The 15,005-nt window shown below is 46.4% G+C and overlaps 1 protein-coding gene across 1 annotated transcript in view; it reads right to left on the bottom strand.

Moving 5' to 3' along the window:
- B3gntl1 (UDP-GlcNAc:betaGal beta-1,3-N-acetylglucosaminyltransferase like 1) overlaps nt 1-15,005 on the bottom strand; it is a 63,386-nt gene that overhangs the window by 13,847 nt on the left and 34,534 nt on the right. Inside the window, 1 exon segment of the mRNA XM_042696572.1 lies at nt 17-112. Coding sequence (XP_042552506.1) covers nt 17-112 — 96 coding nt within the window.

The following is a 15,005-nucleotide window of genomic DNA, read 5'->3' on the forward strand; positions in this document are numbered from 1 at the left end:
CCTTCACGGCACTTACCTTCCCTCCCTCGTCAAATGGTCCCACGTGGAGAAACCAAGTTCGAGAGCAGAACCAGGTGGGCATGATCACTGTGGGGCCGTTTGAGGTGAATACCTAGAAGCAATTAGCATCGACATCATTAACAGAAAATAACAGCTTCTCGTGCGACCTACTCACAACACGCCACTAAGTAACAAAGGGATTTCATGTCTCTTCTCATGGGAACTCAACAATGGTATCCGGCCGGCAAGACAGGAGGAAATCGGCAACCTGCCCACTTCACCTCCAGATCCTAACATAGAAGCTGATATCTGCATTTGGTGACAGTAACGCGGTACACTAGAACCAACAATAAACATTCCACTTTCAGTCACAAGGAGGAAAACTTGAAAGTAGCAAAGAAGGTAATGGATAATGTCTAGGTAACGTGGACAAACGCAGAGGTTCTAGAGAGACATAAACCATCAGAACCAACTGAAAACATAGAAAACTGAAAAACAACCTTAATGAGACAGAAAAATCAAGAACATTCCCAACAAAGAAAAAGCTGGGAGGCGTTCCTGGTAAACGCTGGCAAACACTTGGGAATTGATGCCGTTCCTGTGGAGTTTCAGACGCAGAAGAAGGTTACTTCCTACGCCCCCTGCAGGGCTGGCTACCCAAACAGGCTAAAAGATCACATCTAAGGAAAGGCACACTAATGTCCCTCATGAAAACAGATGCAAAAATTCTCAACATAACTCGCATGAATTGTGCAAAGTCATTACGGACAAAGGACCTACACTATGACTAGGTAGAACTTTATCTGAGGACAAATGGATTGATGTGAAAATCAGTCACTGTCATATACAACATTAAGATGAGGACCAAAAACTAGGTAGCCATCTCAAGAGATATAGAAGAACCACCTGACCAAATCCAACTCTGTTATGGTATAGTGACTCAGAACTGCTTCAACCTACTGAAGGCTGAAATGACAGCTAAGTCATGCTTTAAACTGTGAAATGCTGTTCGGTGTGGTGGCTTAGGCCTGTAATCCCAGCTGATACTCCGGAGGTAGACAATGGGAGGACTGTAGTTAAAGGCCAGGTCAAACAAGAAGTTTGTGAGACCTCTCCTGGCGGCGTGTATCTATAATCTTAGCTACTCAAAAAGTTGAGATCTGAGGATTGCAGCCTGAAGTGAGCCTGGACAAACAAAGCTGTTTGACTCCTATATCCAATTAAACAAACACCCAGAAACCGAAGGCATGACAACTGGTAGAGTGCCAGCCATGAGCAAGAACACCAAGCAAGAGCATGAGGCCCTGTGTTCAAGCCCCTGGGCAGAGTGTGAGCCGTTACCTTCACAATGAAGAAGGAGGGCTGTGACCCAGGCCAGCCCAGGTCTAAAGTTGAGTCCTATTCAAAAACAAAAGTCTGGGGCTGTGATGCAGTACATGCACAAGCTTGTCTAGTACATGAGAGGCCCTGAGTTTAACCCAGTACCGCCAAACAAATAACAGCCAACATGTTGGAGGGCTGTCCACACCAGGTCAGAAATAACACAAAACATCACAACTCTATTAGATATTGTGAATGGAAGTGTAAGCAGAGCTACTGGAAAAGATGTAAACAGTACCAGCTTAGAAAGGAAGATTTGCAGACAGCATTATCCTTTAAAGAAAAAGTGTAAGGAACATGCATGTGCATATGAGCACATGTGTGCACACACACGCACACACATACACACACACACACACACATACAAAATCTATGCCAATAATGCAGTCAGCAAACTTGTGGGATAAAGATCCTTATATAAACAAACACAACAGGATTCTATACAGTAGCAATAAATACTCCAAAGATGATATTAAGAAAACACAATAGCACCTAGCTACTCAGGAGGCTGAGATCTGAGGATCGCAGTTCAAAGCCAGCCCCGGCAGGAGAGACCGTGAGACTCCTATCTCCAGTAAACCACCAGAAAACCGGAAGTGGCGCTGTAGCTCAAGTGGTAGAGCACTCGCCTTGAGCTGAAGAGCTGAGGGACAGCACCCAGGCCCAGAGTTCACGCCCCACGACTGACAAAAAAAAAAAAAAGAAAGCACAATAGCATATAAAACACTTAGGAATAAACTGACGAACTCCATGGAAAATTACATTAATTTCTTAGAGTTCATTTCAGTTTTATGTGATCAGAAGCATGGAGGCCTTGCACCTTTGTGTCCCTTCCCTAAGAGGACCTTCTTTCAGTCTCACCATGTATGAGTGTCACTTATTGTGTCCTGGTGTATTTTAGATCTAACTTCTGCATATGAGAGAAAACATGTGCCCCTGGCCTCTCTAAGTTTGGCTTACCTCAACATGATTTATTCTAGGTCAAAAATTACATTTTAAAAGTAAAAGCACATATAAATTGAAGGCCATCACATTTTTGTGAAAAACTATTTTTATGATATAAATACTTCCTAATTTATCTACAGATTTTTTTTGGGTCCGGTCATGGGGCCTGAACTCTGGGCCTGGGCGCTGTCCCTCAGCTCTTCAGCTCAAGGCTAGCGCTCTACCACTTGAGCCACAGTGCCACTTCTGGCTTTTTTTTTTCTGTTTGCTTATGTGGTGCTGAGGAATCGAACCCAGGGCCTCAGGCATGCAAGGTAAGCGCTCTGCCACTGAGCCACCTTCCCAGCCCTTAGCTACAGATTTTATATAATAAAAATCCCAGGTGACTTTTTTCTTCAGAAGATGATGGTCATAGCTATGAAAGGAAATAAGTCTAGATATTTATGAACAATTGATTTTCAAAAAAAGATTATTACTGAGACAGTTCAGTGACTACAGACAACATGTAAACATATGAAGTTCGACTCCTGTCCCATACGGTATATAAAATTAACTCAAGCTGGGTACCAGTGGCTCACTCCTATAATCCTAGCTGCTTGGGAGGCTGAGACCTGAGGGTCACAGTTTGATGCCAGCCCAGGCAGAAAAGTCTGTAAGATTCTATCTACAATTACCAGCAAACTACTAGGCTCAAGCCGCTCAAGTGTTAGAGCACCAGCCTTGAGCAAAAAAGTTGAGCAAGTATGAGAAGGCCCTAAGTTCAAACACTGGAATGGAAAAAACCAACCAACCAACCAAAAAAAGAAACACAAAACAGACTCAAAATATATCAAAGGCTTAAATATAAGTGTTCAACCTAACATTCTGAGAACAGGCATATCTTTATAGTTTGGGCAATATTTTCTAAGATATGATACCAAAAGCATGAACAAGAAAAATGAGATAAACTGGATACAATTACATTAGAAAATTGTGTTTCAAAGGGTACCATTAATAAAATAAGAAAAAAAAAAGAAAGACTATATTTGTAAATCATAAATCTGACAAGGGCCTAGTATTTCAGATATATAATTTTAAAATTCAACATTAAATACATGAACAATTCCATTTTTTTAAGTGAGCAGAAGACTTGGAATATTTCTCCAAAGATACACAAATGACTGATAAGCACACAAAAATGCTTGATATCATTCGTTTTCAAGGAGACGTAAATTGAATAAATAGTAAATTAAGCATTTCATATTCTACACCTGCATGATGCCTGTACTGTAAAATGATCGTAACAGGAGTTGGTGAGGATGTGGAGAGACTAGAGCTTGCATGAAGTGCTGGGAGGAATGGAAAATGGAGCCACTGCTTTGGAAAATAGTCAAGCAGTTCCTCAAAAGGTTAAACAGAGAGTTACCATATTACCCAACAATTCTGTTCCAAGATACATAGTCAATAAAACTGCAAATATACACCCACACAAAAACATGCACAAGGGGCTGGGAAAGAGGCTCAGTGGTAGAGTGCTTGCCTTGCATGCATGATGCCCTGGGTTCAATTCCTCAGCACCACATAAACAGAAAAACTGGTCATGTGGCTCAAGTAGTAGAATGCCAAGGGCTGGGAAGGTGGCTCAGTGGTAGAGCACTTGCCTTGCATGCATGAGGCCCTGGGTTCGATTCCTCAGCACTATATAAGCAGAAAAGGCCGGAAGTGGCACTGTGGCTCAAGTGGTAGAGAGCTTGCCTTGAGCTGAAGAGCTGAGGGACAGCGCCCAGGCCCAGAGTTCAGGCCCTATGACTGACCAAAAAAAAAAAAAGAACAAAATGTTCAGTGTTACTCATGATAGCCAAACAGTAGAACCAATCAGAGTGGCCATTAGCTGAGAATAAACAAAGTGTATTGTACAAATACAATAGAGAATGTATTTATTTATATATTTTTGCCAGTCCTGGGGCTTGGACTTTGGGCCTGGGGGGGTCCCTGAGCGTCTTTTGCTCAAGGCTAGCACTCTACCACTGAGCTATAACACGACTTCCTACTTTTTCTGAGTAGTTTATTGGTGATAAGAGTCTCCTAGACTTTCCCGCCTGGGCTGGCTTCGAATCACGATCCTCAGATCTCAGCCTCCAGAGTAGCTAGGATGACAGGCGTGAGCCACTCACACCTAGCTTTACTTATTTATTTTTGTGCCAGTACTCAAACTTGAACATTGTACCTAGGTGCTGTTCATTAGCTTTTTTGGGCAAGGCTGTGCTCTACCACGAGAACCACAGCTCTGGTTCCACTTTGTTGCCAGTTAGGAGGAGAGTAAAGTCTCACTGGCTTTCCTGCCTGAGCTGGCTTTCAACTGGGATCCTCAAGTCTCAGCCTCCTGAGTAGCCAGGATTACAGGGGTGAGCACCCACTTACCTCACATGGCTAGATGCTCCCACAGCTTTTGAACTTGCCAGCTGACCCTGTCCACTCTTTGACTAAAACGGAAGGAAGAGTAGGAGGAAGGAATACAATCTTAAACTTCCTGCAGAACAGGGACAGATCAAGAACAATTTGTGTGTGTGTGCTGGTACTGAGGCTTGAACTCAAGGCCTGGGGTTGTCCTGAGCTTTTTGTTGTTGTCGAGGCTAGCACTGTACCACTTGAACCACAGCTCTACTTTCTGATTTTTGCTGGTTAATTGGAGGTAACTCTCATGAACTTTTCGCTTTGAACTGTGCTCTTCAGATATCTGCTTCCTGAATAGCTAAGATTACAGGTATGAGCCACCAGTGCTCAGTTTTAGTTATTTGTTTTTCAGTGCTGTGATGGGATCTAGGGCTTTGTACATACTAAGCTTATACTGAGCCACCCTCAAGTCTCTAGTCTACTCTAGGCTAAGAAAAAGTATACAGTGCAAGGATGTGTGAAACTTGAGCGACTTATCCCTGACATCTAAAGATGAGGGCCGAGGGCCAGTACAGGCAGCTCTGCGGCCTCACCGGGACGCGTCAGGGCACTGGCAGGGCCGTCCTCATCAGCTCCGAGGTCTGTGTCGCCAAGTCACAGAACCACCCTTCTCATCCCTCCGCTCTGCATCACACAACAGGCACAGGCAGGCTATGCTGCCTGCAGGCTGCGTGGCCTAGCGAGTTAACCTGAAATGGCACTGAGAAATGAGGGCTTGGGTGGAGGGCCGCCACTGCAGGAGTTTGTGTCCTGGCATGTGGCTCTTGGAGCTCTGACCTTGATTCTTCCAAAGGTCCTAAACAAGGTAAAGATGGTGCACCAGCTCTGCTAGACCTGGCCTGCCATTGCGACAGGCCAGCACGGCAGGTCCCTGCAGCCTTCTCTGCAGTCACTGGACTTCTGCACTGAGCTGGCTTGAAGCCCTGATCACACAGGGATCTGCCAACAAAGACTCTGTGATCCCTACCCCTGGAAAAGGCCTGAACCCAGCTCCCCCCTCTGTGTATAGAACAGGTAACTGTGACTACGGACTACTCCCCGCAACAGATCAAGCTGGAATGAAATAAAGGGAAGGAAGATACAACCACAGGGTGAATGACAAGGCCCCTTGCTTGGGAGCCCACGGCTCCCTCCAGAAAGGGGAGGTCTGACACCAATGGAAGGGTTCTGAAGACCTTCAGGACCTTGGGAAATGTTCTTGTCACAGCTGTGAGGAGAGTGAGGTATAGGGACCCTGGTCATGGGGCAAATGGCCTCAGGCCCATTCCAGCCAACATGAGGACTTGTGGTCACTTCCGGTCTTCGGGGTTAGTGTGTGTGACTGAGATGACAAGAATCTGCACTGGTATCACGAGCATCAGCGGTAGATGCCAGAATATCTGAGGCTGTGCTTCCCCTGTCCACGCACCACATTATAGATGTGATGTGCTAACAACCCCACAGGTGCACCATTGTTCTAGGCATTTTATGCATATCAAACACTCTCATGGTATATCAGAGTCTACAGTCTTTCCTGTTACCAAGGGAGCCATCAGAAGAAACACTGAAGTAGAAAGACAATGCAGCGCTGGGAAGGTGGCTCAGTGGTAGAGCGCTTGCCTTGCATGCATGAGGCCCTGGGTTCCATTCCTCAGCACCACATAAGCAGAAAAAGCCAGAAGTGGCGCTGTGACTCAAGTAGTAGAACACTGGCCTTGAGCTGAAGAGCTGAGGGACAGCGCCCAGGCCCAGAGTTCAGGCCCCACAACCAACCAAAAAAGAAAGAAAGAGAGAGACAAAGAAAAGAAAGAGAGAGAGAGAGATGAGGGGGGGAGGGAGGGAGGGATGGAGGGATGGAGGCAGGCATGCAGGCAGGCAGACAATGCAGTTCTGTGAGAAAAATAACTTGCCCAGCATTCTACACATCAACATGGGGTGCAGCGACACCCTGACACAGGTGCTGGGGTCTGAGTGCCCATGTGGGTCTTCGAAGCACGAGCAGGGCCCCAGCACCTGATGCCAGCTCCTGGGAGGAGGCTCAGGTGTACTGGCAAATGTCCCTTAATAAGGCCTGTGGACAACCTCTTCCAGCCAACACCAAACACTATTCCCAACAACTCTGCTCAGTACTCTTCCCTCAGTCATCAGAAAAATAAAACAGACTCCACACTATTATTTGGAAACTATTGCAAAGCAAAAATTGAGCTTCCTGTTTTCAACTTTTATTTGCCAAAAAAATTCCTGAGTTATTTTCTGGCATGTGTATTCTGCAGCTGGAGGCCTGATGATTCAGCGGTTTGCTTACATGTGAGATGCACCAAAGAAGACAGGCCATCCCTAGCTCAGCTGCCCTCCACCTGCATGGGCCAGGGTGGTAGCCACCGGCCACCCACGATGGTCCCAGGGATGGCAAAGAGAGTAAAACACACATGGCATTTGGGAGACTCGGTACAGAAAAAAAAAAAAAAGATGTGAAATAGCTTACTGATAGTCTTTATACTGATCACATGTTGAAACAACAGTAGTTTGTACTCTTAAATTTTGCTTTTAAGTTTTATTAAACATTTTAAGATTATATTTGTTTCGTCTGTGGGACACATTATATTTATGTTGGATGGGACTATGGCGCTGTCCGCAAAGCAACTCAGTCCATCTTTGCTGAGGTGACCACAACATGACCAGGGCTGATGGGGCACTGGTCACTCTGCCAGACAGCAGGTACCGACAGGAGGGGACTTCACCAATCACCAAAAGTCAGGCTGAGGGTGAGCCCACGGGTTCCTTCAAACATATATGCCAGGACCAGGCCAAGCCGGGCTAAGGATGAGAATCTCCTCCCTGTGCTATGTACTGTCTTGCACCTTTCAAAACGGAACCAGGCACTAGACTGGCAGGAACAAAGCCCATGGAGGAAGCAAGGACAGTTGTGTGAACCTACTGTGCTTGCCATACCATACTAAACCCAAAGAAACCTATGAGAGAATTGGAATGAGTCCGCAGACTTCTGGAACCTGTCCCCCTTAGGGGGCTAGGCCCTGGGTCATGGAGAGGACCCAAGTTTGGGTGGCTGTGGGGCTCTGGATCTCAGTGTGGGCAGACCCCTGGTACAAGCCTCAGAGCCACAGGCTGTTCGTATGTGCAGGCTGGGGGCTGCATAGAGAGAAAATAGGTGTTGTATGAAACTATCAAGAGAAAAGCAAGCACAGGACTTTAAAAAAGTCTGCAAAAGTTCTTTTGCTGTTTTTCAGTGAAAACTGGAAATAGAGCTGTGGTTCAAATGGTAGAGCATTAGCTTTGAGCAAAGAAAGCTCAGGAACAGTGCCCAGGACCTGAGTTCTAACCCTAGGACAGACAGACAGACAGACACAATCAACCAAACCCACAGTGACAGACAAATATATAGTACTACAGCTGTGCTGAACAGGCAGAGAGCCCCACGTGGATTCACACATGTATGTTCAACAAAAGTGGAGGACAATTCAATGAGAAGATATGGAAGAAAAACAATTGAAAATCCACATGGAAAAAAAAATGAAATTCAACCCTTACCTCACATCATACCTACCTACCTGACCTTGAATGACAACGCTAAACATAAGAGCCTGAACTCTAAGACTAGAAGAAAATAGTGAAGAAAATGTTTGTAAGCTACAGATAGTATTCCAAAATAGAACACACGTTCAGACCTGAAAAGGTAATATTAAAATGGATTCCAAAGCTGGGTGCTGGTTGCTACTCCGGAGATTGAGATCTGAGGATCATGGTTCAAAGCCAGCCCGCGCAGGAAAGTCTGTGAAACTCTTATCTCCAATAAACCACCAGAAGAGTGGAAGTGGGGCTGTGGCTCAAGAGGTGGAGGGCTCACTTTGAGTGAGCCCAGAGTTCAGGCCCCATGACCAAAAAATAAAAAATAAAATAATTAATAAATAAAAATGAATAAATAAAATGGATTCCATCAAAATTGAAACAGCTGGTTTTATGAAAGACATCAGTAGGAAAATGTAAGGACAAATCATGTACTAAATGTTCACAATTTATATGTCAGGTCTATGTATCTGGTAAGGACCTAGTGGTTAGAATATATAAATAACTCCTACAACTCAAAAACAAGTAGATTGACCTGGAGAAGTAGCACAAGTAACAGGGCATTTGCTTAGTAAGTACTAAGGTCAGTTTAATTTTCAGGACTGACAAGAAAAAAAGGTAGACAAGAAAAAATTAAGTAAAAAATGAGCAAAGATGTTGAAAAGACACTTCACAGAAGAGTTGTGTGAGCATCACATGAGCACAGCAGTCCCTGGGCCATGCCAGTTCACAGCCACTGGCTGCAACGGCTAGCTCCGAAGCCGTGCGTCCCACCACATGCTATATGGACAGGGACTAACCACCTGCTCTAGGATGCCAAGAGCTCAGGGGGCTGTGGTCCTGCAGGACCAGACACCAGCTTCTGGGAGGCTGTATCACTGTTTCTGCTGGGCTTTCTTTTAGCCTGTGCCTCTCAGTTGAAGGAGCTGTTGGCATTCTTCTCTGGCAGTGAGGATACGATAGACTGGGTATTCAACTTTTTTTTTTTTTTTTTTTGGGTCCGGTCCTGGGTCCTGAACTCTGGGCCTGGGCGCTGTCCCTCAGCTCTTCAGCTCAAGGCTAGCGCTCTACCACTTGAGCCACAGCACCACTTCCGGCTTTTTTCTTTTTGCTTATGTGGTGCTGGGGAATCGAACCCAGGGTCTCAGGCATGCAAGGCAAGCGCTCTACCACTGAGCCACCTTCCCAGCCCCTGGGTATTCAACTTTAACAAACATGATCTGCACTGTGCGGGAACTGTGGGAAAGTCACTTTACTGTGGACCCCAACAGACCCCAGAACATGGAGATGCCCGAGGCTGCACAAAACCCCGGCCTCAGACCTCGGAGGCCTCAGATCTCCTTCCTGACCGACTGCACCACACTGCAGGAACCACGCTTGGGTCATTCCCCAGAGCCTGATGAAGACAGACCTGCCCACCCACACACAGCCATGAGTGGGCCTCTTTTTTTTTGGCCAGTCCTGGGGCAGGGATAGTACTCCACCACTTGAGCAACAGAGCCACTTCTGGCTTTTTCTGTAATTAACTGGAGCTAAGAGTCGCACAGACTTTCCTGCATGGGCTGGCTTCAAACTGCAATCCCCAAGATGTCAGCCTCCTGAGTAGCTAGGATCATAGGCGTGAGCTACTGGTGTGCAGCTTTACCTCCTATTTTTAAAGTGCTTTTCTTTATACATCCTTCACTTTTTACAACTCAGCCATGTTGATGAATTATGCTAATACGTTTTGAGTTACACTGGTCAGTCCTGACCTATTCAAAAGAATAACCACGCATGTAACTGCATGGACTGCTGCTGCCACAGCAGTTGAGGGGAGGGGCGTTACTCTGGAAATGGGTCTTGCTGTGCATGTCTTCCACAGACACCTCTGGTTACTGTACTTTTTCAACTCTAGAACTTCCTTTTAAAAAGTAATTTAACATTTTTAAAATTTCTTTAACTCAAGTAATTTTTAATTTTTTAAACTAAAAATGTTAACATTTGACTTGCTTTCTCATTGTCATTCAACTTTCCTTAGCTTCCCTTGTTCCTGAGAACATTTAGAGTAGTAGCTTTGGCTCTTGATGAGCCCAACAGGAAGACAGCTAGAATTCTCAGTGGTTTTTTCTTGCTTCCTTGCTGCTTTTCCTTCCTTCCTTGTTCCCCTCCTTCCTTCTTTTTTATTTATTATTGTATTTTTTGTTGGTCGTGGGGCTTGAACTCTGGGCCTGGGCACCGATCCCCCAGCAATTCAGCTCAAGGCAAGCGCTCTACCACTTGAGCCACAACGCCACTTCTGGTTTTCTAGTAGTTTATTGGAGATAGGAGTCTCACGGTCTTTCCTGGCCAGGCTGGCTTTGAACCTCGATCCTCAGATCTCAGCCTCCTGAGTAACTAGGATTACACAGGTGAGCCACCGGCGCCTGGCTCTTTTTTATTTTTGAGACAAGGCCTCACTAAGTATGTAGCACAGCCTGGCTTGGGACTCTCTAGTCTTCTGTCTTGCTTCCCAAGGGCTGAGATTATAGATATGTGCCAGTGTACCCAGCTCTGGCTTCCCAGGCTTTGAAATTACATGAAAGCTTGCAGCCTTCTGTTTGATTAATTTCTGGTGGTACTGGGTGTTGAACTCAGGCCTTGCACTTGCTAGGCAGGAGCTCTACTACTTGAACCATTCCACCAGCCCTTTTAGTGTTGGTTATTTTTAGATAGGGTCTCACTTCATGCTTGGGCCAGCCTGGACTGTGATTTTCTTATGTGTGCTTTCCACATACCTGAGATGAGGGGTGAACATCACTGTGCCCAGACACTATGCTTCTGTGTTGCTGTAGGCCACCGCACCCATCCACGGGTTGTGATGGAGTCCAACGAGGTCCTGCCCAGGCTGGCTTGAGCCGTCACCCTACCGACCCCTCCTTGTCAAGCAGCTAGTGCTGTGGCTGGCTCGAGCCACTAACCCTGGCAGCAGCTTTATTTTTTAAGACATTCTGGACATTTCAAAATATTATTTTTGATACATAGTTTACCTTGTTTTATACAGTGAGTGAATAACAAAGGGAATAGGGTTGGCATAAAGAAAAACCGCTGTCTACTTGGTTCTCAAAGCAAACTTCCCCCAGCCTGAGGAGCTGGCTGGCCTCGGCTCACCGTTCCTCAGTGTGTGCCTGTGAAGCTCACCGCTGGCTGGGCATGAGGGAGACCCCAAAAGGACATTTCTCCCACTCAGTTTATACCTAGTGCTTTTTGTGCTGAGTGAGAGCCAGGGTCTTCTACTTCTTTGTATTTTATGTACTTGCTGGTGAACTCCAGACTGGTAATCCCACATTACAGCTATTCTGAATTCTGATTCCTTCTTTGGAGGTCTGTTCCTGAGGCTCCTTTTGCTTTATTAACTTGCCTGGAGGAAGTCAGTGCAATCTGAGATGTGTGGCTGTTGACATCTTGCTCAGTTTTAATTTTCATTATTTCTTATGAAAAAAGGGTTACCTCTTTTACAAATGGGTAAATAATGCACTTGCTCAAGTATCTGTGAGTATACGCGAGGACAAAGATCAGAATACCTCAAACCCACTGCAAGTTTTACTTTCTGTTACACACTTGTACATCTATGTGGATGCATGCGCGTGCAAGGCCAGCTAGGGGTATGCAGAAAGCAAGTGCTCTCACATCTCTCCTGATGGACATGCCAAGAGCTTATCAAGAGCCCACAGATGCTGTCTCATTTCCTGGACCTTCATGGGGATTCTGGCTTGTCTGCTTCATGCCCCGAAGGGACTATAATCTCAGGCTCACACAAGGGGAACATCTCAGCTGATGCTGAAATAAGTGCTGTGGCTGCAGGGTAGGAGTCATTTCAAGGTCAGTTTGTCATTGCAAGCTGCGAGAATGGTGCAGTCTGCCTGGGGGGCCGAGAGTGGCGCTCTCTACCTTACTCCCTAAGCCAGTGCCCACAGACACCAGAGGCAATGCCATTATTTTCTCTACTTTGAAGACATAGAGGCTGATGATCAGAGTAATTAGGCAACTTGCCCAAGGTCACAGGCTTGAAATACAGATGTGACTGACAAGTCCTCTGAGTGATAATGAAGTAGGCTCTCCAGGGAGATACAGCTGCCATGTCCCCAGGCTTCTGGCCCTGCCTCTCCAGACTCCTGTGTACTTTCAGGAAAAAGTCCTGTATCTTTTATGACAAGTTGGAACCTAAATACAAGTATACAGATGTTAAACACATTACGCTCTTTTATTGTCTTCCTTATTTCTAAGTTGACCAGTAGAAATGGAAATGATGAAAAATTTACCAGATTTCTTCTCCTGGTTCAGCCTCCGTTCTGACTTATTCCTTAATAGGAAAAATCATTCCAGTGAGCACTGTGAGGTTTTCATAATGCTCCCCACAGCTCACCCCAGGACTAACATTGTTTCCAGGTGAGCTGTATCTGGACTTTCCATTAGACATGGGATTCCTGGTGAGGAGCAGAATAAACTGTTTCATAAAGTGATGTAAGTATGTCAAATGATCCAAAATTCTTTTCTAACAGAAGTACGACTATGTTTCTAAGACTAAGGTTGTCTGAAACTGTTTCATCTACGATGAAAATTACTGGCTCTTGGCAGTGGCAGTAGGTGGAGAGCCTGCAAAAATCACATGTCCTAGACAGCTGTGCACCATCAGAGGTGGGGCAGCATCCACTGTTTTAACCTCTTCCCAACCAGCAGCCAAACAGTACTGGCAGCAGCTTTGGGAATAATCAGAAGGAGACGACTGCACTCGGGAATGATCAGAAGGGAGACATTGCACTTGCTACTCCCCAGGACCCATGAGCACACAGACCTTTTTGTCACACACTCCCAGTGACACAGGGACCCTCCTCTCCACACGCTCCCATGTTTATTCTGACAGTCAAAATATGCCCGGCTAATGCATCCATGGGGAGTAGTCTGGCCTTACCCTGGCATGACAGTAAGACTTCTGACTCTCAAGAGAAATGATCGACTTTGGTCTCTGAAACCTAGGCTAGCTCACCGGGAGGGGCCAGACTCAGGTGCAAAGTACTGATCACAAGCTGGCTACCAGCAGGGCAAGATGGCCAGAATTACAGTATCACCAAGCGATTCCATTCCTATGTATAAACCCAAGAGAATTAAAAAAAGTAACTTAGATGATGCACAGCAGCAGCTTCCCAACAGCCTATCAAAACATGGATGGAACACACACAATAGGATATTGTTCTCCCTTTAAAAAGGGAGAGAGAGAAAAAAAGGGAAACACTTACTTGTACCTGCTTGGCTCCTGAGGGGCCAGTAGATGAGGCTGCCGCCTGTGAGACTATGACTGGGCATCTCCAAGTCAGAATGCGGCCCAGCTGGAGGGGTACGAAAGCTTCAGAGGAACTTCACTGGTCCTCAAAGAGTTGGTCCCCTGCTGCCCAGTGGGCTGTCACACACACACACACACACACACACACACACACACGGGTACTCACACATGCACATGAACACACATACACACCACCATCACGTGGGGAGTCAAGCCCAGAGTGGAGAACCCTCTACCCAGCACGCACACATGTGTGCACACACATGCATACCACAGGCATGTGAGTACTCAGACCCAGAGTGGAGAACCCTCTACCCAGCACGCACACATGTGTGCACACACATGCATACCACAGGCATGTGAGTACTCAGACCCAGAGTGGAGAACCCTCTACCCAGCACGAACACATGTGTACAAACACATGCATACCACAGGTATGTGAGTACTCAGACCCAGAGTGGAGAACCCTCTACCCAGAACGCACACATGTGTGCACACACATGCATACCACAGGCATGTGAGTACTCAGACCCAGAGTGGAGAAACCTCTACCCAGAACACACACATGTGTGCACACACATGCATACCACAGGCATGTGAGTACTCAGACCCAGTGTGGAGAACCCTCTACCCAGCACACACACATGTGTGCACACACATGCATACCACAGGCATGTGAGTACTCAGACCCAGAGTGGAGAAACTTCTAACCCAGCACGCACACATGTGTGCACACACATGCATACCACAGGCATGTGAGTACTCAGACCCAGAGTGGAGAACCCTCTACCCAGCACACACACATGTGTACACACACATGCATACCACAGGCATGGGAGTACTCAGACCCAGAGTGGAGAACCCTCTACCCAGCACACACACATGTGTACACACACATGCATACCACAGGCATGTGAGTACTCAGACCCAGAGTAGAGAACCCTCTACCCAGCACACACACATGTGTACACACACATGCATACCACAGGCATGTGAGTACTCAGACCCAGAGTGGAGAACCCTCTACCCAGCACACACATGTGTACACACACATGCATACCACAGGCATGTGAGTACTCAGACCCAGAGTGGAGAACTCTACCCAGCACATAAACATGTGTGCACACACATGCATAGCACAGGCATGTGAGTACTCAGACACAGAGTGGAGAACCCTCTACCCAGCACACACACGTGTGCACACACATGCATACCACAGGCATGTGAGTACTCAGACCCAGAGTGGAGAACCCTCTACCCAGCACATAAACATGTGTGCACACACATGCATACCACAGGCATGTGAGTGCTCAGACCCAGAGTGGAGAACCCTCTACCCAGCACATAAACATGTGTGCACACACACGCATACCACAGGCATGTGAGT

The sequence above is a fragment of the Dipodomys spectabilis genome, unplaced genomic scaffold (assembly GCF_019054845.1).
Source record: "Dipodomys spectabilis isolate Male_0828 unplaced genomic scaffold, ASM1905484v1 ptg000208l, whole genome shotgun sequence".
NCBI lineage: Eukaryota > Metazoa > Chordata > Mammalia > Rodentia > Heteromyidae > Dipodomys > Dipodomys spectabilis.